The 22,666-nt window shown below is 42.0% G+C and overlaps 1 protein-coding gene across 1 annotated transcript in view; it reads right to left on the bottom strand.

Annotated features, from left to right (window-relative positions):
* Positions 1 to 22,666, bottom strand: part of DMXL2 (Dmx like 2) — a 283,261-nt gene that overhangs the window by 87,821 nt on the left and 172,774 nt on the right. Inside the window, exons 22-26 of the mRNA XM_077471038.1 lie at positions 22,000 to 22,165; positions 21,645 to 21,909; positions 12,591 to 13,648; positions 5,094 to 5,285; positions 2,605 to 2,681 (exon numbers count right to left, since the gene is read on the bottom strand). Coding sequence (XP_077327164.1) covers positions 2,605 to 2,681; positions 5,094 to 5,285; positions 12,591 to 13,648; positions 21,645 to 21,909; positions 22,000 to 22,165 — 1,758 coding nt within the window. The remainder of the gene's footprint in view (positions 1 to 2,604; positions 2,682 to 5,093; positions 5,286 to 12,590; positions 13,649 to 21,644; positions 21,910 to 21,999; positions 22,166 to 22,666) is intronic.

Genomic DNA, 22,666 nt, shown 5'->3' with positions numbered 1-22,666 from the left:
CGTGTAACCATAAAATGTCCATCCACAAATAGAAGCCTCCAAAAGGGGATTAGAAGCAAAATCCAGCAGGAGCTACAGAGTGTTAAAGAGAAGAAAGGTGCCTCTAAGACCCCTTTCACACCAAGGGCGTTTGGCAGGCGCAATAGTTTTAGAAATAGCACCTGCAATCCACCTTCAAACTGCTGCTCCTTTGTCTCCAGTGTGAAAGCCCCGAGGGCTTTCACACCGGAGCGGTGCGCTGGCAGGACATCAGGAAAAGTCCTGCCAGCAGCTTCTTTGGAGCGGGCAGTTTTAACCCTTTCTCGGCCGATAGCAGGACGTAAAAGCGCCCCGCTAGCGGCCGAAATGCGCTGCAAATCCGACGGTAAAACGCCGCTAAAAGTAGCAGCGTTTTCCCGCCTACGCTATAGGCTCGGCGGTGTGAAAGGGGTCTTAGTGTAGCAATATGTTGCTAAATTTTGTACCTTTATTAAATGTAACCATATTGCTACATTTCGAGACGCTCTCTTCTCTTTTATACTCAGTTGTGATGCTACTTGTATATCAAGACATCGCTTGTATATCAAGTCAAAATGTAATTAAAAATTTAGCTTGTCTTGCAAAAAGCTCTCAAACCAAGTTACTCTCAAACCAAGGTTTAACTGTATGCTGTAGAGTTACAGGCTCTTTTAGGGCCGTGTTGACAGGCTTTTGTTTGGCTCAGGCAGGTTTTGTATTCCTTACAAATCTATGCGAGTGTAAAACCAGTTTGAAGCTGGACAAATAAAAGTTAGAAAGAGGTCAACTGCAGGTGAAATGCACCTGTCAATGAATTCTTAAGGTTCTTTCAGTGCTGATCCGCCCCGTGGATATCCGCTTGCTCAGCAGAGGACAAGTCCATCTCTACACACTGCGCAGGGGCGGACCTGTCACAGCGCCGCTCTCCCCTATGGGAGATCGGGTGATGACGGACCACTGTGTCCGTCGCCACCCGATCCGATACAACGACGGATGGAAAAATAGCTTTTTCGGATCGGAGCGGGTCAGATATCAGCGGACTTGTCACCACTGACATCCGGTGCTCCATAGACCTCTATGGAGCATCCGTTCAGGTCCGCCTGAAAAACTGACAGGCGGACCTTAACGGATCGGTAGTGTGAAAGGGGCCGTAGATGTGTGTTAAGTGGATGTCAAACTGATGCCACCAACACAAGTCCAAAGCCAGTTGACACATGGATTTCTATTGCTTACATTCTGACACATCCAGGTGTATCAGATACCTGAATCAATCAGCTGATGCCTGTTCTGTATACTTCAGTGTACCAATTTAGCTGGCCTTTTTACAGGCTTTAGGAGAGAGAATATAGATGTTAAAATTGGTGACATGCCCTCTCAGGTTCACACACTGCTCTAACCGCTGAGAAGTGTCAGATCTGACTCCACCAAGCTCATTATTCACCCTCAATACATAATTAACAGATTTGTTACTGACAGTTCTGTCTGCAGACCCTTTTCAGCCTGTCCTGCATCCTATTCCCTCCCCCAGCCCGTCATCTGATGTCACACCACATTGCCCGTCTGACTATGCTGAGCCATTGCCTCCCACTCTCCATCCTGTTGGGTAATTCTATTACAATACAGAGGTGGGAAATCATTTAGCTAATCTATACATTACAAGCACTTGGCCCTGGTTCACACCAGTGAAACCTGTCATGTGACTTGACAGTCCAAAGTTGCATGAAAAGTTGCACCCCATTTGCGGCAATGGAACTGTTCAAATTGCTGGGACTGAAGTCCTTTTTCCCATAATTCATCCTGGTGCCATCTCTTCCCCAGGTCCACAATGCACATGATATAAAAGAAATGTGATTCATCAGAACAGACAACCATCTTTCATTGCTCCATAGCCCAGATCAGATGCTCACATGTCCACTGTAGGCAGTTTTGGCGTTGGGCACAGGTCAGCATAGTCACCCTGACCATGCTGTTGCTAAACAGCCCCATACACTTTCGACACATCAAGTTCATGGACAACATTTTTACTTGCTGCCTAATATATCCCACCAACTTCCAGATGCCATTGTAACAAAATAATTTGTGGAGTGGAGGGCTATTCAATTGAATGGTGTCGCTCCAAAAACGCCACAGAAAACAAGCAAAAAATAAACCACACAAAAAAAGGCAACATTCTGGTGTCGCTGGATGGGAATGAGGCCTAATAGTTGTGTCTCCGTTTTAAAAACCTTTAGTATAGAGCAGTGGTCTCCAAATCGTGGCCCTTTGGTTGATTTTATCCGGTCCCTGGGGTGCCATTTTATTTACCCAATGACAATGATGGGGCACAATTCTTCCCAATGACACCAGCAATCGAGCCTTATAACATCAATGATGCGGCACCATTTCTCCCAATGACACCAACAATGGATCCCAATGACACCAATGATGGGGCACAATTCCTCCCACTGACCTCAATGATAGGAGATTTATTCCCACTGATGTTGGGACATTTTTTACTCCCGATGGCCATAGTCCAGCCCCCCTAAAGTCTGAAGGACAGTAAACCGCCCCTTTGTTTAGAAAGTCTTGAAGGGTCTAAATTCTGGCACACAGAAAATTGACTTTTACCTGTAGCTGTGACTGTCACAGAGTGCTTGATATATAGATGCAGAGAGTGAAGCAGCCAGTAAGTGAAGAGTGGAGACCTGGAAGAAAAATGTTTTCAACTCAAATGAGACTCACTTATGCATAAAATACAAGTCTGCAATACAGCAATTGGCTATTTGAAATCATAGCTTTATTAATATTCATATAAGCCTTCCAGAAATTGAGAAAAAATGGTTGTTGCCATTGTGGATCCTCTCCCACTGAAAATGATTAATTGCCATGGCAGTTTAATGGCTTTGGTACTTTCTGAGAATTGAAATGGAAGCACCAACCCACTACTAGGAGGTCCAGATACAACTTTATTCCATTAGAAGTCAGGGGTACAATCCAAAAAAGTAGTCAGCGTGTTTCAGGGGACCAAGCACTCCCTTCACGAGGGCTTGACTGACAACAATGTGAACCTGCCAGAGTGAACTGGACCTGCAATGGTATTTTTTCCAGTGTAAAATACAAACAGTCCTCATCAGCAGCTTGTTTGTTGCTAGTCAAGCTCTGATGAAGGGGATGCTTGGACCCCCGAAATGCATGAACTACTTTTTTGGATTTTACCCAAGATTTTTAATGGAATAAATTTGTATCTAGACCTCTTAGCAGTGGTGTGGCGCTTCAATTTCAATTCTCATTATATTACACTACAAGCCAAGGAGACTGTGGGGGTTTTCTGGGGTGTAGAAGCTTCCTGCCTAGGAGCCAGATCATTTACACCAACATCAATACCTTAAGATAACAATACATGTAAGATGACCCTACAGGTTCAGAGCTATCTTTCCACTTTCCTAAACAGTTAGTACTTTCTGAGGCACTGCCCAGCAACATAAGTATGTTCAGTATGTTTTCTGCATTCAAACCAATGTTTGAATCTGCATGCTTGTACCGGGTCAACAACTTAAAAAAGTATTAAAGCCATAGCAAGTCAGAAACTAATATTTTATAGGAAGAGGTCAGCAACGGCAGACCCTTATTTTCCCAAGTACAGGCTTTCTGTGTAAACAAATCCACAACTTATGAATTGCATCAAATACTCTTGAGGATTACTGACCTCATGCCACCCATCATATAACATACTCATCTTTGATTTCGTAGAGACCAAAAGTAACCAAGCATGTTAAGGTTTGGCACCTTAACCTACAGTATGTGCAAAATTATTGTCAGAGAAACCTTTTATACCTGCAAATTATACCACATGTTCAGGTTCACTACTAGTAAATACAGCTAGTAACACCGAGTGTCTAGTAGGACAATTGCTACTATACACAGCCCATTTTTAGGTCATTAGCTTCCAAAAAAGTGGACTTTCACCATATTATGATGCTGAAATGCAACATCAACTTTTTTAGATAGTGAACTCTTTAAAGCAAATGGAAACTCAAATAAGTAAAAGGTAAGCAGGTAATGTATGCAACTGTATTAAAAGGAGAAGTACAGCCAAAGCTTTTTTGGCCGTACTCCTCCTATGGATAACAAAAGTGCAGCTCGTTCTGCACTCCTTTGACCCATTTTCAGCAGATAGTTGGCTAAATCCTGCTGTTGGCTGATATCACAGAGTCGGTCCAGGCTCTGAAAAGATCCTGACCATATAGTCAGAATCTGCCAAAAGCCTGGCCTGACAGCTGGCTCAGTGTCTCAGCGATCCACAGAGAGCCTGATCCAGCCCCTCCTGCCCCCTCCACAGCCCAGCGCTCCAGTGAGTGCTGGAGGGGCAAAGCAAAGAATCAGTGACTGACAGTCACGGCTCTCTGCTCAGAGCGGAGGGGGGGAAATTTGTGATTATCTCGTGGTACAGCCAGCAGGAGATAGCTGCAGCTGGGATCCGTGCTGCAGCCATCTAGGCGAGTATGATTTTTTTTTTCTGCATTCTCAACCTTCTGTTTTAAGTTATTACAGAAATGACACCATCACTGAATATTTGGACAGTAATATTCTAAGCATCAAAAAAGGACAAACTGGCTCCTGCAAAATCCTTGAAACTTTAGAAAACATTGATGTCAATCTATATTTGAATAATAATACAATCTAAAAGGGCTCTTTCACATGGGAGGTCCACCCGACGGATTTCGCCTTGCTCATTGGGGAATCGATCTGCTGATCCTCTCTGAGCAGGCAGATGACAGGTCCGTCGCACTCAGTGTGCTGAGGTGGACCGGTCAGAGCCACACTCTCCTCTATGGGGAGACTGGATGAAAACGGACCGCCTGTTTGGTTTTATTCGATCTCATTTGATCCGATTCCATAGGCAGGATCGAATCGGATGTCAGCAGACAGGTCGCTGCTGACATTCACCACTCTAGAGAGGCGAATAGATCAGGAAAAACTGACAGATGTACCTGATCGGAAAGCCCATGTGAATGGGGCCTAACGATAGTGTTAACAGGATTGGAAACCAAAAGTTGCAAGTAATGAACCTGATTCTGACTAAAATTGTGCAGAATACATAAAGTGTGCCCATTTACCTTTGGATCCTGGTTGTCAGGATGTGGAGCATTCTTCATCTGAACAATAGTATAGAGAATATCATGAATATGATTATTCAGGTAGAGCACAGGGTTAGCAATTACAGTCTTTGTCACAGCAATGCTCGCAGATAGTAATGGGAGAGTTGTAGGCAGTGGGAGAGGTGACTGAAGCTGCTTTACAGTTGTTTCCTGTATGTAAAGAAAAGAATAAGGTGATTTTGGTTTGTAAAAATGTTTTACCCTTCATCTGAATATATTACACAAGTCCTGCTAACTGCTTAAAAGATCAAATACCCATGGGCCAATCACTGCGCCATACTTCTCTATCCTCTGAACTCCCCAAATCCCCTAAAAAGCACTGATAGTCAATACAACTGGCCAGAATGAGCAATAATTTAAACAAAGGCAAAAGCAGATATAGCATGTTGACAGCCAATTAGTCCTCTAAAGTATCTATGACTGACAGCCAATCAGGAAGCAGCCTGAAGATCCCAACCAACCTCATTTCGACTGAAGCCTGGAAACATTACTAGCTGCATCTATCATAATTTCCTAATACAAAACTGCACATTGAGAAATATGGATGTTGACCTCCACCTAAATATACCAGTTACCTGGCTCTCTCCAACATCAATACCTTGATTTTTTTTGACCTAGATCATGCAGTTCAGGAAAGTCAGAGTGATGCGGGAACTGTTAATTCGCATGCTTGCTCCAGGTCTGTGTCTTAGAATGTATTAAAGCCATCTGAAACATCCTGACAGTCGGGCAACTGTCATTTCTGGAAAGACAAGTCAGTAATGGCAACTTTTGTATTCTTTCAGTACATTTAATCTCTTGCAGCAAGTCCACCTAAAACAATAAATTCTGTTGGCAGTGAGATGCGGAACCCTAGCTGCAGGCAACATTCTCTGATTCTGAATAGACACTGAAGAGTACCATCTCTCCAACTTTGCGTACTTGGAGCTCTCTTGTAAAGATTAGGTGCAGTTTTCCACCTCCCCACCAATGGAGATCTTCATTGTGTGGCCTTCCCAGTGCTGCACTGCAAATCCTTTAAATCTTCCTGATGCTCATCCTGGGGCATGCCTGACCTCAACTCCATTTTTAAATGAGTAGTCTTTTCATATAATTGTCAAACTCTACAAATGCTCTTGACATGGTTGTTCTTTTCCGTTCAAAATGGGGTAAAACATGAGGCTAAAAACATTCTCAGGTCAAAGCCAAAATGATGCTAAAGCTGGCAATATATGGGTCGGAATTTGGCCAGTTCAGCAGGGACTGGCCGAATTGTGACCCTTGTAAGGGCAGGGAGGTTGTACAGAAGTCGATCTACTAAAAAACTTCTGTACAACCTCCCTGTCAGATTTTCTCCACTCGATCAGTGTTACAGGCTATAACCTGCAATGCTGATCACTGTATTCTAAAGTCTCTTAGCTCAGGAGGAGGGTTCCCCCAACCGTCTCGAATGTGTGGCTAGGGGAACTGGGTCTGTATTTTTTGTTCAACCTGCTGATTAAAAACTGAAAAAAAAATGGATCCGTCTATATTTTTGTATATCCTATTAAAAGCATCTCAAAATGTTTTATAGTTAAGGGAGATGAAGGTAACAGCTGAAACAAAATCACCATTGATATGTAAAGTTAGTTTCGTCAATGAAAGCGTTTGTCAAAATTTTTGTCAGCTGCATTTTTACAGTGAAGAAAACGAAACTAAAAGTACACCACATTTTTGCCCACTGACGAAAACTAGGAGGCAAATCAATTCCGTTTTCATTACCGCCCAAAAACGTAACGAAAATGTGAGGCAGGGACGTTTACCCTAACCTATCTGCAGCCTGAAGGGGGGTGTTCTATTAGGATGATGGGGGCCTGACTGTGTAGTCAGCCCTCTCACACACTGCCTCTGTAGCTACACGCCTGCGCAGCTGACTAGATCTCTACTAGTACATTGAGTTGAAGGCTGTGTGTCCCGGAAGACTGAGTGCTCTGATTACACTGCTCCTAGAAGGACTGTGGGCTCTCTACTGTCTGTGGGCACACTCACGCTTCATACTGATATATAGATGCCCCCCTAAAGGAGGTCTGCTCCTTGTGAACAGGCTTCACAGCTTGTCCACTATGGGAAAACAGCACACCGTCTGATCTGTGCAGGATTAACCCTGTTGCTGCCAGAGCTCTTTTTGCACCCACGTCAAAAAAAATTTAGGCCTGAAGATTACATAAACACCCCTTCCCAAAACATTATATATTTCCGGAAAGCAGACAAGTTTGTGTAAATGTGACAAAAAACAAAAACAAAACTTAATTTACCTTAAAGTCGTTATATAACAGCTACATCTGTGTCTGTAGTGCATGCTCAAACCTTAATACCATAAAAAATACCCTATTTGATTTTTGACTCCAGGAATATATAAGGAGTTTGGCAATTGTAGAGAAATGCTTAAATAATGCATTACAATTTAACGAAGTCCATTCTATTTTAGTCTGCTAAACTAACTAAAATGTAGTGGTGGTTTTAGTTGACTAAATACGACTAAAACTAAAACAATTGCAGATGACTAAAACGGGACTAAAGCTAAAATGCCATTTTAGTCAAAAGTCCAAGACTAATACTAAATCGAAATTTGCTGCCAAAATTAACACCGATAGTGAAGGCTGAAAAGCCAACATTCATGATGAGACTCGGTTTACACTAGCCGATTTCAAAGTTTTGTGATTTTGAGTTTAGTTTGACTTTGATAAGACGTTGAAATGACTAATAAGACTTTTACACTCTCTGGCATTGAAGACATGTCAAAGTCAGATCAAAGTAGTGCAGGAACTTCTTCTGAAGTTGCGGTGACTTCAGTAGTGTCAATCTGAACTTTCTTTTCTTTTTTTTCTTTTTTTTTTTAGATATATGGCATTTTCCATGCCCTGCGACTTGGGATCTCACAAGTTGTATCCCAAGTAGCAGGAGTGTGAATAAAGCCTATAAAAGTACCTTAGGCAAAAAAAAAAAAACGTAGAGCTCTAAACAAGGATAAGTAATCAAAACTATTCGGATTCAAGACTGCATAATTTGTTATGTAAAACTGAATATATCTCATGTTCATGTAAAACGCATTATTTTGAGTAGCGCAGGTCTGCGTCTCATTTCTAAAAAAATATAAAAAAAGTAAGGCTATAGAAAGCAGCAAAGAAAAAAAAATGCTTTTTAAACTGTCCTCATTTAAGGGGCACATTTGGGATTTGAAATGGATGAAAGACTTACAAGTGTTTTGCTGTAGAGTCAACCCTCTTATTTATTTTTTTTGAGAAAATTGAAAAGGAAATTTAAAGACCAGAGCAGAGTAACAATGTTAACTGGGTCATCTGCAGATTAAATGTGGTCATACATAACCAGCAAAATAAAATGTTCTAGGACACCACAGGTTATTTTGTAAATCGGATAGCAAAATAATTAAAAGTATACAGAGAAGTGAGGGAACTATGGCAACCAATATTATATACAAGATAGCAGCCTGTGCTACTGGTAATCCACCAAAACAGTTCATCATACTGCCGAGGAGCAATATACATGAACACCAAACTGAACTAAATTTACAATACTTTAACCCTATTTTTTATTGATGGACTGTTATTTACCCACTGTCATTTTTAAGCATACTTTTACGGAGGGGCAGCACAGTCTCTGATGATGTGGTTTGCCAGGAAATGCATTGGGCAGAGCCAGCTAGTGACGTCACTGCGCACAGCCGGGTGGGTTGGCTGTTATATGCGATTTTGTACATTGGATGTTTGGAGTACATTTTATCTTAAATCCTGCTGGTCCGAAATATTGGGCCATGGTCTGTTAGTTTATTCTCTCCGAGTGCTGAAAAGACATCCCTGGTGAGGTCAGGAAAGTTTAAGATTGTTAAGGGGAGCTACCAACCACAAGTTTTTATCCATTGCTGTGGAGTCAGCGAGGCGTTTTTCTGCTGTGTTAACCTTTTATAATCTGGAAGTAACTATTTGGTAAGCAGCCAAGTTTAAAGGTGGTGGAAGACAGTGAAGACTCACAGAACTGTGTTCTTCTATACAAGAATTATTATTGACTTGGGATCATTATATGTTAATCTGTGTTGAGCACTTTGCAGATTGTTTATATATGCACATTGGGCTTTTGCTTAAGTACTGTAGATGTAAATGAATTTATTATTGCACAAGAGCAATTGGTACTATGAAACGTTTGTTTATTCATATCTTTGTATTGAGGCACTTTAGGGATAATATATATAACAGTGCAGTGAAAGGCGATATTACTAGCTTGGGTGCAGTGACATATAAAAACACTATGACTGGGATCAGTGACATCACTAGCACAGTGACACATAACAGGTGCTGACTCTGTGGCACCAGAGCACAGGAGGATCTTGGCACAGCCAGCACTGGTCTCCCTGTATGTCATTTATCCTCCAGGTAATCAGGGCTCCTCTGCACTTATCGGGAAGGGGGATGATAGACCGTCTTAATGTCTGTAGGCACAATATGACATTAGCCACACTGTTAGGCGTGACATCACCCCACCCCCATGGTTCCACTTGCCTTCTTTTGCTGGAACTTATTCCCCGACAGCTGTATTCTAGTATGATCCCGGGCGACGGAAAGGATATTTAAGCAGGAGCAAACACATCCCATAAGCATATATCTGGGAGCATCCTAAACCCAGCAGGGCCCCCAAAATCACAGACATGCAGGCAGCTGCAGAGATGAGTGGGGTGGGGTCTGCACCGGCTGGTATGCTGTTATGTGAATGAACAGGGTGGAGAGACCGCGTGAAGGGACTGTGCACAGGGAGGATGTGGAGGGGGGATGTGCTCCACTGCGAGCAGTTGTAAAGGGAGAAGGGAGGAGTCTGTACTGACAGATCCCTGATATTGAGACACAAGCCAAGACGCAGGTGCAGCACGATAACTGAAAAACGGTACTGTGCTGGGAAGGCCGACATTAACCTCTTTATCTACATTCTGCCATTGGATGCGACCTTTTCATTAACCGTCCTCCTTCCCGTGTGTACAACCGTTACAATAATGTATTACCAAACTCCATTTATAACCACCTAATACCAGCATGCCTATTTATTTCCACAATAAAATAAAAAAATCTGGCAAAAAATGTAATTAGCTTGAGGTGTCTACTTTTCAGGCAGTTTTCATGGTGTCCTCACATTTTTGTTTGAACAGAAAATAAGGGAAATTTTCAAAATCTTTATTTCATTTAGTACATTTTTTTTTTTTTTAAACAGTGGTTATTAAATACCCCTGTTCTGTTGTGTTGTCTGGCGTTGTGCTTCCTGCTATCAAAGTGATTTCCCAGTATGTAGTAACTTATGCAATGTTCTAAAGATGAATATTTACTGTATTTTCAATAGCCGTAATTCTCAGCACTGGATTCATCAAAAGTAAATGAATTTTAATTATTTGTTACCTGGACTAGACTGTAACTAGTACACATTCTATCAAGCGTGCAACAGATATAGAGAGATCCTGTTTCACTACCCTTCTGAACTCTGCGTAGTCCAGCCTTTGGCCATTTAGCTGTGAGTGAACCACCATCAAAGGAGGACCTCCCCACTATAGACTAATAGGGCATACTGGGACTAGTCATTTCCTCTACAAGGGCTGATCACACCAGGATAACCTGCTGTACACTTTGCAATAATGTCGTGCAAGGAAACACACCAAAGTAGACATCAGACCAAATAGAACAGTGATGGTGAACCTTGGCACCCCAGATGTTTTGGAACTACATTTCCCATGATGCTCTTGCACTCTGTAGTGTTGTTGAGCATCATGGGAAATGTAGTTCCAAAACATCTGGGGTGCCAAGGTTTGCCATCACTGAAATAGAAGCACAAGTTTAAATGAAATGTGCTCAGTTACAGTGCCTTGAAAAAATATTCATACCCCTTGAAATTTTCCACATTTTGTTACGTTACAACCAAAAATATAAATGTATTTAATTGGGATTTTATGTGATAGACCAACACAAAGTAGCACATAATTGTGAAGTAGAACGAAAATGATAAATGGTTTTCACACTTTGTTTTACAAATAAATATCTGAAAAGCGTGGCGTGCATTTGTATTCAAACCACTTTACTCTAACATCTCTAACTAAAATCTAATGGAACCAATTCCCTTTAGAAGTCACCTAATTAGTAAATATAGTCCACCTGTGTGTAATGTAATCTCAGTATAAATACAGCTGTTCTGTGAAGTCCTTAGAGGTTTGTTAGAGAACCTTAGTGAACAAGGAGCATCATGAAGGTCAAGGAACACACCAGACAGGTCAGGGATTAAGTTGTGAAGAAGTTTAAAGCAGGGTTAGGTTATAAAAAAATATCCCAACTTTTGAACATTTCACAGAGCACTGTTCAATCCATCATCCAGAAATGGAAAGAATATGGCACAACTGCAAACCTGACAAGCCATCCACCCAAACTGACAAGCAGGGCAAGGAGAGAATTAATCAGAGAAGCAGCCAAGAGGCCCATGGTAACTCTGGAGGAGCGGTAGAGATCAACAACTCAGGAGAAAGAATCTGTCCACAGGACAACTATTAGTTGTGCACTCCACAAATCTGGTCTTTATGGAAGAGTGACAAGAAGAAAGCCATTCTTGAAAGAAAGCCATAAGAATTCCCATTTGCAGTTTGCAAGAAGTCATGTGGGGGACACAGCAAACATGTGGAAGAAGGTGCTCTGGTCAGATGAGACCAAAATGTATCTTTTTGGCCTAAAAGCAAAACACTACGTGTGGCAGAAAACACTGCACATCACCCTAAACACATCATTCCCACCATAAAACATAGTGGTGGCAGCATCATGTTGTGAGGATGCTTTTCTTCAGCAGGGACAGTGAAGCTAGGCAGAGTTAATGGGAAGATGGATGGAGCCAAATACAGGACAATCTTAGAAGAAAACCTTTGAGTCTTCAAAACACTTGAGACCTGGGGCAGAGGTTCCACCGACCCAGCCAGAACTATAATGGAATGGTTTAGATCAAAGCATATTCATGTGTTAGAATGGCCCAGTCAAACGTTCAGACCTAAATCCAATTGAGAATCTGTGACAAGACTTGAAAATTGCTGTTCACAGATGCTCGCCACCCAATCTGACAGAGCTTGAGCTATTTTGCTAAGAAAAATGGGTAAAAATGTCACTCTGCAGATGTGCTAAGCTGGTAGACATAACCAAAAAGACAGCTGTAATTGCAGTGAATGGTGGTTCTACAAAGTATTGCCTCTGGGGGCAGAATACAAATGCACGCCATGCTTTTCAGAGATTTGCAAAAAAATTGAAAACCATTTATCATTTTTCTTCCGCTTCACAATTATGCCCCACTTTGTGTTGATCAATTACATAAAATCCCCCAAAAATATATTTTAAGGGGAATGAATACTTCAAGGCACTGTATGTGCTAATTTATTGACTTTACTTGGTAAACTTAAACATGAAAACTTCTTACCTGCTGAGATTCTTGCAACAAAAATTTTAGCTCCATTCTTACAGAGGCCAAGCCGCCACCTTGTGCACCATGTAAACTGCAGTAGCTTAGAAATACTCTTAGAAGAGCTTGGTTTTTTTGAAGCCACCATTTTCGTTTTTCAGAATGTTCCCTCTTAGCTTGTAATCTGCGACGTTCTATTTGGTGACGTTCATATGATCCAATATCACTATTTTCAGACATTTCTTGGGTATCCAATATATCTACAGGAGGTGGCGTTTCAATGGTGAAATCCTTGCTGTCAGCTTCATGGTTAAATATTTTGTGCATCGCAGCAATTTCCTTCTCCAGCCAGTTATAAAGCTGAAACCTCAACTTTCCACCATCAACTTCATGCCCTGTAGCCAGCGTTCTTAGTTCAGTCATAAGAATTTTTAGGCATGCTCGAAATTTTAGCTGTTCAGCAATTACATCCGGTTCACTTCCAGTTGGTGCTGAATTGTCCACCGTTGGTGTTTCTGAACTGACATCTTTAAAGCATTGAATTTTGTGGTCCAAGTTCAAATTCTTTAAAACTAATCCCCCATCATCTTCATCACTCCCTTTGTCTTCTCCCCAATCCAGCTGAAGAGGTTCATCCTCAATTTTCACTACTGGCGCACCCCAGTCAAAATCAGCTAAAGAATCTTTTGCTGCTGCTGAAGCTGGAGTGATCCAACCTGGTTCGCTTATTTCTTCCAAATAGTTTACTTTGCCTATGGAATGTATACTATCCTGTCCAACAGAACTGAAGCTCAACAGATCTTCATAATTCGCTGATGATTTGCTTAGTTTTGGAATCTTGGAGAGCACTTCTAAAGCAAGCACAGGGCACCCCACTTTGAAATGAGCATTAGCAGTGGTAAAAAATAATTTTCTTTCAATTAGATTTATTTCATCCACATTGTTTTTGTCAGTTTTCAAGCTGGCCGTTACAAAAGTAGCTTCCGGGGTATTAAAATGCCGGCGGATTAGCAGAGGATGAGTCCGAAGGTAGTTGTAAAAACTGAAGACCACGGGATTGCACGATTTGATGAGGACTATTATAAATATAAAAAAAACACAAATTAATTTGATGGTGACTAATTCATTCACACAGGGCAGCTGCTACATTGCCAGAATCAGAGCATGTTGGAGAAGGCATTTCACTTAATGTTCCTAACAGGGTACATGCACTGGGCTTAGAGAAGGGAGGCTGAAGGAACCCTTTACAATCTTTCACAAAAACATGTTTTTAATCTCCACTAACATTTTTCACATTTCATATATTTCAATTTAGGTGGACCTGAGCTCAAAAGCTGAACATTTGCTTTGTTATAGGGAACAACTAGAAGTGTTAATTATGCCTAAGCAATGCCCTAAATATTCATTTTTTGTCTAAAATTCCTGCTAAAAATAGGATTTTTTTCATCATACTTACCTGTAAAATCATTTTCTTTAAGTACATCATTGGACACAGAGCTAGGCTAATATTCATTACCTACTGGGTTATACGCAATTTCTAGGTGAATGGACACTTGTAGGCAATGTCTTAGACAGGAAGTGATCCCCTATAGAACCTCAACCATACAGGAAGTACATCAGTTTTGTAGCAATCACTGAATCCTCAAAATAGAGGGGAAGGATCTATGTCCCATGATGCACTTAAAATGATTCTACGGGTAAGTATGCTGAAAAAATCCTATTTTGTTTTTCATACATCATGGGACACAGAGTTAGGCTAATATTCATTATCTACTGGGACGTCCCAGAGCAATAGCCTTGAGGGGAGGGAGACACCCTGCCAAACAATAGCCATCAGACCTACTGCGGGTGAGGCTACAATTATGGGGACAGACTCCATCCGAAAGGACTGGATTAGTAGATACTGGTTTAGGGATCTTAGATCCAAAATGGGCCTCGTATCCCTGTTTGGTTTCTGAACCATAAACAGGTTAGAATAAAACCCTGCACCCCTTTCGGATACAGGAACCAGTACAATCACTCCTTGGTGCACTAAATGATATAGTGCCTGAAACAGCAATTTTATTTTTGAAGGATCCGAGGAAATGCTGGATCTTAGAAACTTCTGAGGGGGAACCCCCGTAACTCCAGCTTGTAACCGTGGGTTATAGTCAAGGTAACCCACTCATCCTGAACCACTGGTCTTTAAATGTCCATAAAGTGCAGCAGCATCCCCTCAAAAGGAGGGCTTAATGCCGGATTTAGAAGAGCTTTGGACCCAGGGTTTTTTCTGGCCCTGGCCTTGCGGCTTGCTCCTAAGCTCTAGTGCACTGTTGAAGGCAGAACCGCCTTGGCGCTGAGCAGTCCCTGAGGTTTTAAGTGGGGGGACACCTGGTGCTTCTCTTTACAGGAAGTAGAGAGCTCTTCCCCTCCGGAAATCTTTTGGATATATTTGTCCAAATCATCACCAAACAAATGTTCCCCATGAAAGGGGAAACCTGTCAATAACTTCTTACAAGTAAGCTCGGCTGACCAGTTGTTAAACCACAAAAGTCTGCGCATATGTACAGAAAAGAGAGCCAAACGAGAAACCTGCTGTATTGAATCCTTTAAAGGCATCAACCGCAAAACACAGCGCTCAAGGAATATCTGCCTCATTTTCAGCAAGATCATCCTCCTGGTTAGGCCTGTCAGGACATCTGACCTGATCCTTTACAGACTGGCAGATACCAATTGCTGTAACAGCTGGCTGAATAGCTGAACTGGCCAAAGAAAAGGAAGCCTTTAATAATAACTCCAGTTTCTCATCAACAGGGTTTTTCAAACCCTGTGCATCATCCACCGGACAAGTTAAGTTCTTGTTCAAGGAAAAGACTGCTGCATCTACGGCTGACATTTTCCACTTCTTTATGAACTCTTCATCCATGGGATAAAAGAGAAAACCTCTTAGGAGGAACAAAAATTCTGTCGGGATGTTCCCAATCAGAATACACCACCTGTTCCAACTGAGGGTGTAAGGGGAAAGCCTGTGTGGCCTGAAGAGGCCTTGGGGACCCAAAAGAAGACCAGGGGGGCTCAGTAACCTCCGCAAGAGGCAACTTAAAGGCATAATGAACCATCTCGTTAAGAGTCTGAATCAAAAGCCTCTGTGACTGAGAGGCAGACACCAACTGGATATCTTCTTGTCCAGATTTTTAGAAGCAAACTCATCCGCCAGGCCCTCCACAGAATCCTGAGCATTTAGCACTTCCCATTCCTCAAACCATTCCTGCTTCAAACTAGGAGGCTCAGGGGAGGGGGATCTGTCATGCTTCTTGCCATCCTGTGGGATGGAGGCAATCATGGCAGAAATCCTGTGCTCTAACCCGGCTAGGGCCGAGGACAGTTCATCCTTGGTGATAAAGGGTGAAGCAGCAGCGTTGACTGTAGGCACCATACCAGATAGGCGCAACGGCTCAGATTGGCTGGAAGTCAATGGTCATTCAGGGGATACAACACTAGGGATACGATTAGGTTCATCAGGAGATACTGACGACATAGGTGTGCCCTTCCCGGTAGTGTTAGTCCTGCTCCTCTTTTTTTAACACATTTAACAAGCCACAAAAAGGGAGTACCTAGGTGTAATATTAACACACCTCAGAAGGGAGACCCTTTAATAGGGCTCACCAAGCCCCTATGCAACAATCCTGCTAAGTACCTTACCCTGCCAAGCAACACCTGATAACTCACGTGACCCGAATAGGAAGAAATTAACCACTGCAAATGCCTGGTTCAGAGCCTGCTCTGTGTCCCACAGCTGCCTTCTGGAAGCACCGCATGCTTGGCATACACAGCTTAAATAAGCTGGCTGTGCGCTAGAATGTTCTGTGTATGAGTGCGCACATGGTCCCGGCGTGGCTGTATTCGCATATGACACAAATTTTCGTGCACCCAGATTAGGCCACGGTTCATGTGCGGCTTAAAATGCTCAGACACAAGCAAAAAAAGGTACTCTTTGCAAACTCCCACAGCTAGCCCAGAACTCCCTTGTATGGCCACCGCACACAGGTGCCCAGAATCTAGCCAGCTTGACAGATTGTTACAATCACTGGGACACCCTACAATAAGTATATAAAGGGGTTTCACTTACCCGTCCAGGCGCAGGGCAGCTTAGAAACTAAGAGCCCACTCTTCACCCATCACGGCGGGTTCCTGTCAGTTGGAGAACCTTCAAGGACTAAGTACCGTTTTCATGTTTAGGGTCCACTCCCTTAGACCTATATAGCACCCTGCAGGCATGCCTTAGCTCTGTGGTGTCAAGGATTCCACTTCGCAGGGTCCAGCACCCGGAAGATCTTGAGTCTTCTTTGCAAGGCTTGGGTACCATTTATCTAAGAATATAGAGCCTGTGCCAAATGGATTTGATCAGTCAATCCCTTGATTCATTTAAGAATCTTTTGTGGGACTAGAGGTCTAGGGCTCAGAGAGCTCAAACAAAACGTGCCCATCCACCTTGCAGACACTGGTAAAAAACTGATGTACTTCCTGCATGTGAGTAATTATATAGGGGATCACTTCCTGTCTAAGACTTTATCTACCAGTGTCCATTCACCTAGGGATGGCCTTTAACTCAGTAGGTAATTAATATTAGCCTAAATCTGTGTCCCATGAAGTATGAAAAAGAAAATAGCGGTGTACTTTCTGGTATGCAAGTCTGTCTAGGCACTCCTGTATCTGCAGTCCTATTGCTGTATATCTGCAGTGTGAGATCTTGAGCACTGTTGCTGCTGCCTAGTAAACTTAGAAGATTTGGTGATATATCATTGCTGTACTGTCCACCTTACTGGAGGTAATGACATTAGGAAACAAAGCCCTGCCTCTATCAAGATAGCTGCATCCATGTAGACACATAGCGCAGAGCAAGACATAGTAAGTCAGTAACAGGGAAAAATCAGCTGCAGGTAGACCACAGGCAAAACTGGTAAAATGTTCTTTAACATCTGCTTGCCTTTTCTGGGCACATCTTCAAGCATTTAGTTCTTTATTATAGGGGTTGTAAACCCTCTAGGTTCTTCACCTTAATGCATACTATGCATTAAGGTGAAAAACCTTCTGTAGTACAGCAGCCCCCCCCCCCCCCTCGAGCTCCCTTGTACTTATCTGAACCTGATCTTTCCAGCTACAGGGACAAGCATAACAGCTCTAGCCGCTGTCTCGGGTCCTCATTGGATAGCTCCATAGCAGCAGGAGCCATTGGCTCCCGCTGATGTCAATCAAATCCAGTGACATGGAAGCGGAGCCGAGTCCCAGCTCTCCATTGCGGCACTAGAGAAAAGGAGGAGCGCCACTGGGGAATCCCAAAAGAGGAAGATCAGGAGCCACTCTGTGCAAAACCCTTGCACAGAGGAGGTAATTATAACATTTTTTTTTTTTTTAAATAACAAACAAATCTTTACAACCCCTTTAAAGGAGTTCGATAGTCACAGCATACACGTTTATTTTATACCTTCAGAATTGTTTTGACAATCTAATAATTTTTTACTTCCTTTCATGTTGTGAGTCCTGCCTCTCTGCTGTCCATCTCTTTCAGTGACTTTTTGAATTCCCTGCATGCTCTGAAGCTTCTCTGCGGTTTATGTTAAATTTCTAAGGACTATATATCCCATGGTACCTTGCTGCCAACAAGCAGTGATTCCTGTACTGCCTCCTGGAACTCGTCCTCTCAGCACCCCAGTAGTTCATAAGGCAGGCTCTGTGAATTCGGAAACACAGCAGTGCCTACCCACGGGGCATTTTGTCTTTTTTAAATGTCGGATACAATAAAATTTAAAGGGCACAAAAGACTTAAAGGCAGTTGAATGGGTAACAGACAAAACGTGCTTAAAGCAGGTGTCAAAAAATATATCCAGTTCATCACTGGAAGACATGCACATTTCACACATCCTATGCTTTATACTTTCTGCAAGTACAGAAGATTTGCTGATCTGACAGAAAGGCACTGAGTTCCTTATTTCAGTTGTACAATACACTGCATTTTGTGTGTTGTCAGTACTACCAGCTGTCTATTGCTAAACTACTCAGACCAACACCCTAGAAGGCCAATTGATCTGTAGTACCATGATAAGAACTAAGAGGGTTATTCAGCCTCTTGAAGCAGACATAGGACAATTTTGAACACTTTCAATGATGAATTTAACCAAACAAAAAGGGCGGAGATAAGAGAAGATCGCCATTAGGATTTATATACACTTTAAAGTGCAAGTTCACCTTTAGTAAATCTTTAAATCCTAGGATATGCACATATCAGTGGTCATCATTTGAAAATGCTGCTCCTCCTTTCCTTAAAGTGTTACTAAACCCACAACAGTAAAATCAGTGTGTATATGCAGTAAAGCATGCTTATTATACTCATTGTGGAACTGTGCATTGTGTAAAAAGTCTGTTCAAACCTGTATGCACAGATCATCTCCTTCTTGGGAGGGTGCATGTGATCAGCACAGGGCCAGTCAGTACTGTCCAGATAGAGGGTCAGGGGTCCTGCATTCTCATAGGACAATTGTGGGAAAAATGAAAACTCCTCCTACAAGCTTTAACCAGACACTCATACAAGTCACAAGACTGCTATATACTGCTGATGAGAAAAGGTATTTAGCAGTTTATATTTACTAAAATAACTGAATTGTCATGTTCCGTGTACTGTGGGAGACAAGATATAGTGAATGCAGGGCCCTAGGTTTAGTAACACTTTAAGGCAGCCTATTCATTAATAATTGTTTTTCAACCCGGTGGTTGAAAAAAAAAAAAATCCAGGAGGACCCTTCCCCACCAACAGAACACAATCATTGATGTTGCAAGCTATAGCCAGCAGAACTGATTAATTCAACAGGCTGGTTGTACACAAGTCAATTGATAGATTGACTTGTGTACAACCAGCCTGTCCATACATGGATCTAAATTCATCCAGTCCTTGCTGAAATGTTTGAATTTTGATCCACGTATGGCGGGTTTTAAATATGCAGCCCGTTTTAAGAATGAACAGGACGCTATAAGTGTGTGCCCCCTTGCAAGCCGCTACAGACCATTCAAACGGTGTGCATCTACAGTGCACTCTCTCCTTCTCTAGCTGTAACAGAAAAAATAAGCCACAGCAGCTAGTGAAAGTGAGAGTGCAGTAGAAAAGATGTAGCTGGATAGCCGCACTCCAAATTATTCAACTTTATTTCAAAAATGTAATTAAAATCATAGCATCTAGGCTGGCAAACAGACTAACTGCACAGCCGCTGACATGTTTCACACCGAACACAGTGCTTAGTCATAGCTGAAAGTGAGAGTGCACTGGGCATGCATGCAGTTTGAGCAGGCTTTAGTGGCCACTAGGGTACACACACGTAGCATCCAGCCAATGGCAGAATGGCGTGCATTTGTAAAGGAAAGCAGGAGCAGCATTATAAAATGAGGACTGCTGGTATGCACTAATTAGGAGGTCTGAAATTGGGGTGGGGGTTTGTAAAATGTTACTAAAGGTGAAGCACATTAAATTATTTCTTCAAAAATGCACCAAGCATATGGTTATGGTGCTCCTGTGATTTTAATAGTTTGGGGACAAAGCTTTCATGGGACCGAACTTACATGGAAAATAAATATAAGGTTTTAAAACATTCAAATCGTGAAAGCTAAAGTAATCCTTGTGAGCTGCTTCTGACACAAATTGTTACTTGTTGTTCTTGAACTTTCCATGTCACGTTTAACTCTCTACATGGGCAATTTCAGTTACACAGATTCAAATGCTGGCCAACTTCAAAGGCTTAAAGTGATACTAAAGGTTTTTTGTTTTTTTAAATAACAAACAGGTTATAATTATCTGCTCTGTGCAGTGGTTTTGCACAGAGCAGCCCAGATCCTCCACTTTTTGGGCACCTCAATGGCACTCTTGGCCCCTCCCTCCTGTCCACATAGCAAGTAGCTTGCTATTGGCTCAGCCCCACCCCCTCTCTGTCCTCATTGGCTCACTGGCTTTGATTGACAGCAGTGGGAGCCAATGGAGCCCGCTGTGTGTCTCAGCCAATCAATAAGGAGAGTCCCGGACAGCCGAGTCTCTCTTGCAACATTGCTGGATTGAGATGGGGCTTAGGTAAGTATTAGGGAGACTGCTACACACACAGGTTTTTTTATCTTAATGCATAGAATGCATTAACATAAAAAAAAACCTTCTGAATTTAGAACCACTCACCTAACCTCCGACCTTTCGTGGAAAGGTCTAAAATTTCAGTGGAAAAGAGATCTGAAGGGGAAGCCAAATAAAACATCAGATAACAATATTCATATGCTGCTGGTTTGAATAAAGCTATCTACAAGGTGCTTTGATACCAAAAATTAGTGGTGCTGTATAATATAGTGTATTTGAGTGAGCATCCAACCACTGTTACTGTAAACTTCTCCTACTGTGCCAATGTACCTTCCAGTACATACACTACAAATACAGACTTTCCAAAAGTCAGTAACGACATGAGATTACAATTACACCACGTTCACACCACAACAACATTAAGATCCAGCAAAAGATCACTTAGACACCTAGCACTGCGTTGTGAGATAAGGAAGGGGTGTGCCACTCCATGCATAACCCATAAGTCATTGTGTACTGGCACAGTTAGGAGGCTTACAGTAAGATTGCAGGTATGCTCATATATCATTCACTACTACTATGCAGCATCATTGTCAATTGCCAACCTTCTGGCTTTGTGCAGGTCAAATTAAAGATCCAATGACAGCCAATGTTGTAAAAAGCTCTAGCCACAGAAATCCACTACTTTTAATTGCTTCTAAGGCTGAAACTGCAATGAGCTAAAAAGGCTTATTAACTTAAAGAAATAATTTTATTCAAGATACTTGATCGGCCTGAGAGAAGATATTTCTGATTTGGCAAACAGCTGCTCAATGAGGATCTGAGCGAGGTGACCGCATTGAAAATCTACAGGCTATATGAGGAGGTGATGTCCACCTTGCAGTTAAAAGAAAAAAAAAATCACTTAATACAAAGTAAGCAACAATATTTAGTGACATTGAAAATGCAGCACAAAAGGCAAAACACTAATTCGGTGCAAATATACCCACCAGGGTTTTCATCATCCTCTTTAGGTGTTTGCTCTAACAACGTGTCCAGGGCCTTCGTATAGTCCTTTATTATCCAATAAGCAATGCTTCTCAGGAATGGATCAGGATGAAGTTTTGCACAGAAGAAACCTGATCCGTCTTTCTGACATCCCAGCACTCTCTCATATAGAAGGGACTCGTGTGTAGAAGAGGTATCGAACTCTGACTCATACAGTCTGGCAATAACCATTGCTAGCTGAATGTCTTCCATTTTCTCTAAGCACACCTAAAAGTAGAAAATCTTTAGGTCTTTTAAATAACAATCACATAACTGCGACTTTTTGTGTAACAAAAATAAAATGAGATTTCTTTATACCTCAATAGCATCCTTTAGAGAGCCAGCTAGTAAAAAGAAAGCTGCAGATTGTTCAAATCGCTGCTTGCCAAGTAATGAGAAGGCATTCTTTAGAGCTGCTTTCCTCCAGCGGTCCTCCTTAAAATTATGACTGAAGAACTGAGTCATCTTTTCATCATGCTGTGACCTAAAAATACCAATGTCAGCCTCAAACTATTGTAAACTAAATTACATTCAGACTGTTCTTAAAATTTCATTTTATACCAAATTATCTTCAAACTATACAAGCGAGTAAGAAACCAGATTAAGTGAAGCTACAACTACATATAAATTACACACTAGGGCTTTGAAAGTGCGCCTGATCAGCACCACTCCATGCCTCTTGATAACCTTCACTAAGACAGGCCATAGACGGAGCAAATTTCTTTCCTGTAACCACAGGTAATCAGAGGAATCAGACCCCTCTGGAGGAACACAGTGAACATTCTTAGCGGCTATAACAGACGCTAGACAAATTTGCATATAAAATCCGGCAAGCTGGTTGATCGATCAATCAACTTGGGTACATTCAGCCTGCCCATACATGGTTTGAGATTCGAACAGACTATGGCCAACTTAACTAGCCTGCAGTAACCAATTTTTTTAGCCAATAACTAGCTTTCCATAGTCATGCTCAAGCACAGCATGG

The sequence above is a fragment of the Lithobates pipiens genome, unplaced genomic scaffold (assembly GCF_037356315.1).
Source record: "Lithobates pipiens isolate NorthernLeopardFrog02 unplaced genomic scaffold, aLitPip1_a1.2 Scaffold_8, whole genome shotgun sequence".
In the NCBI taxonomy this organism is placed as follows: Eukaryota; Metazoa; Chordata; class Amphibia; order Anura; family Ranidae; genus Lithobates; species Lithobates pipiens.
The sequence above is the reverse complement of the archived record's forward strand: the minus strand, read 5'-3'. Positions and strand labels throughout refer to the sequence as shown.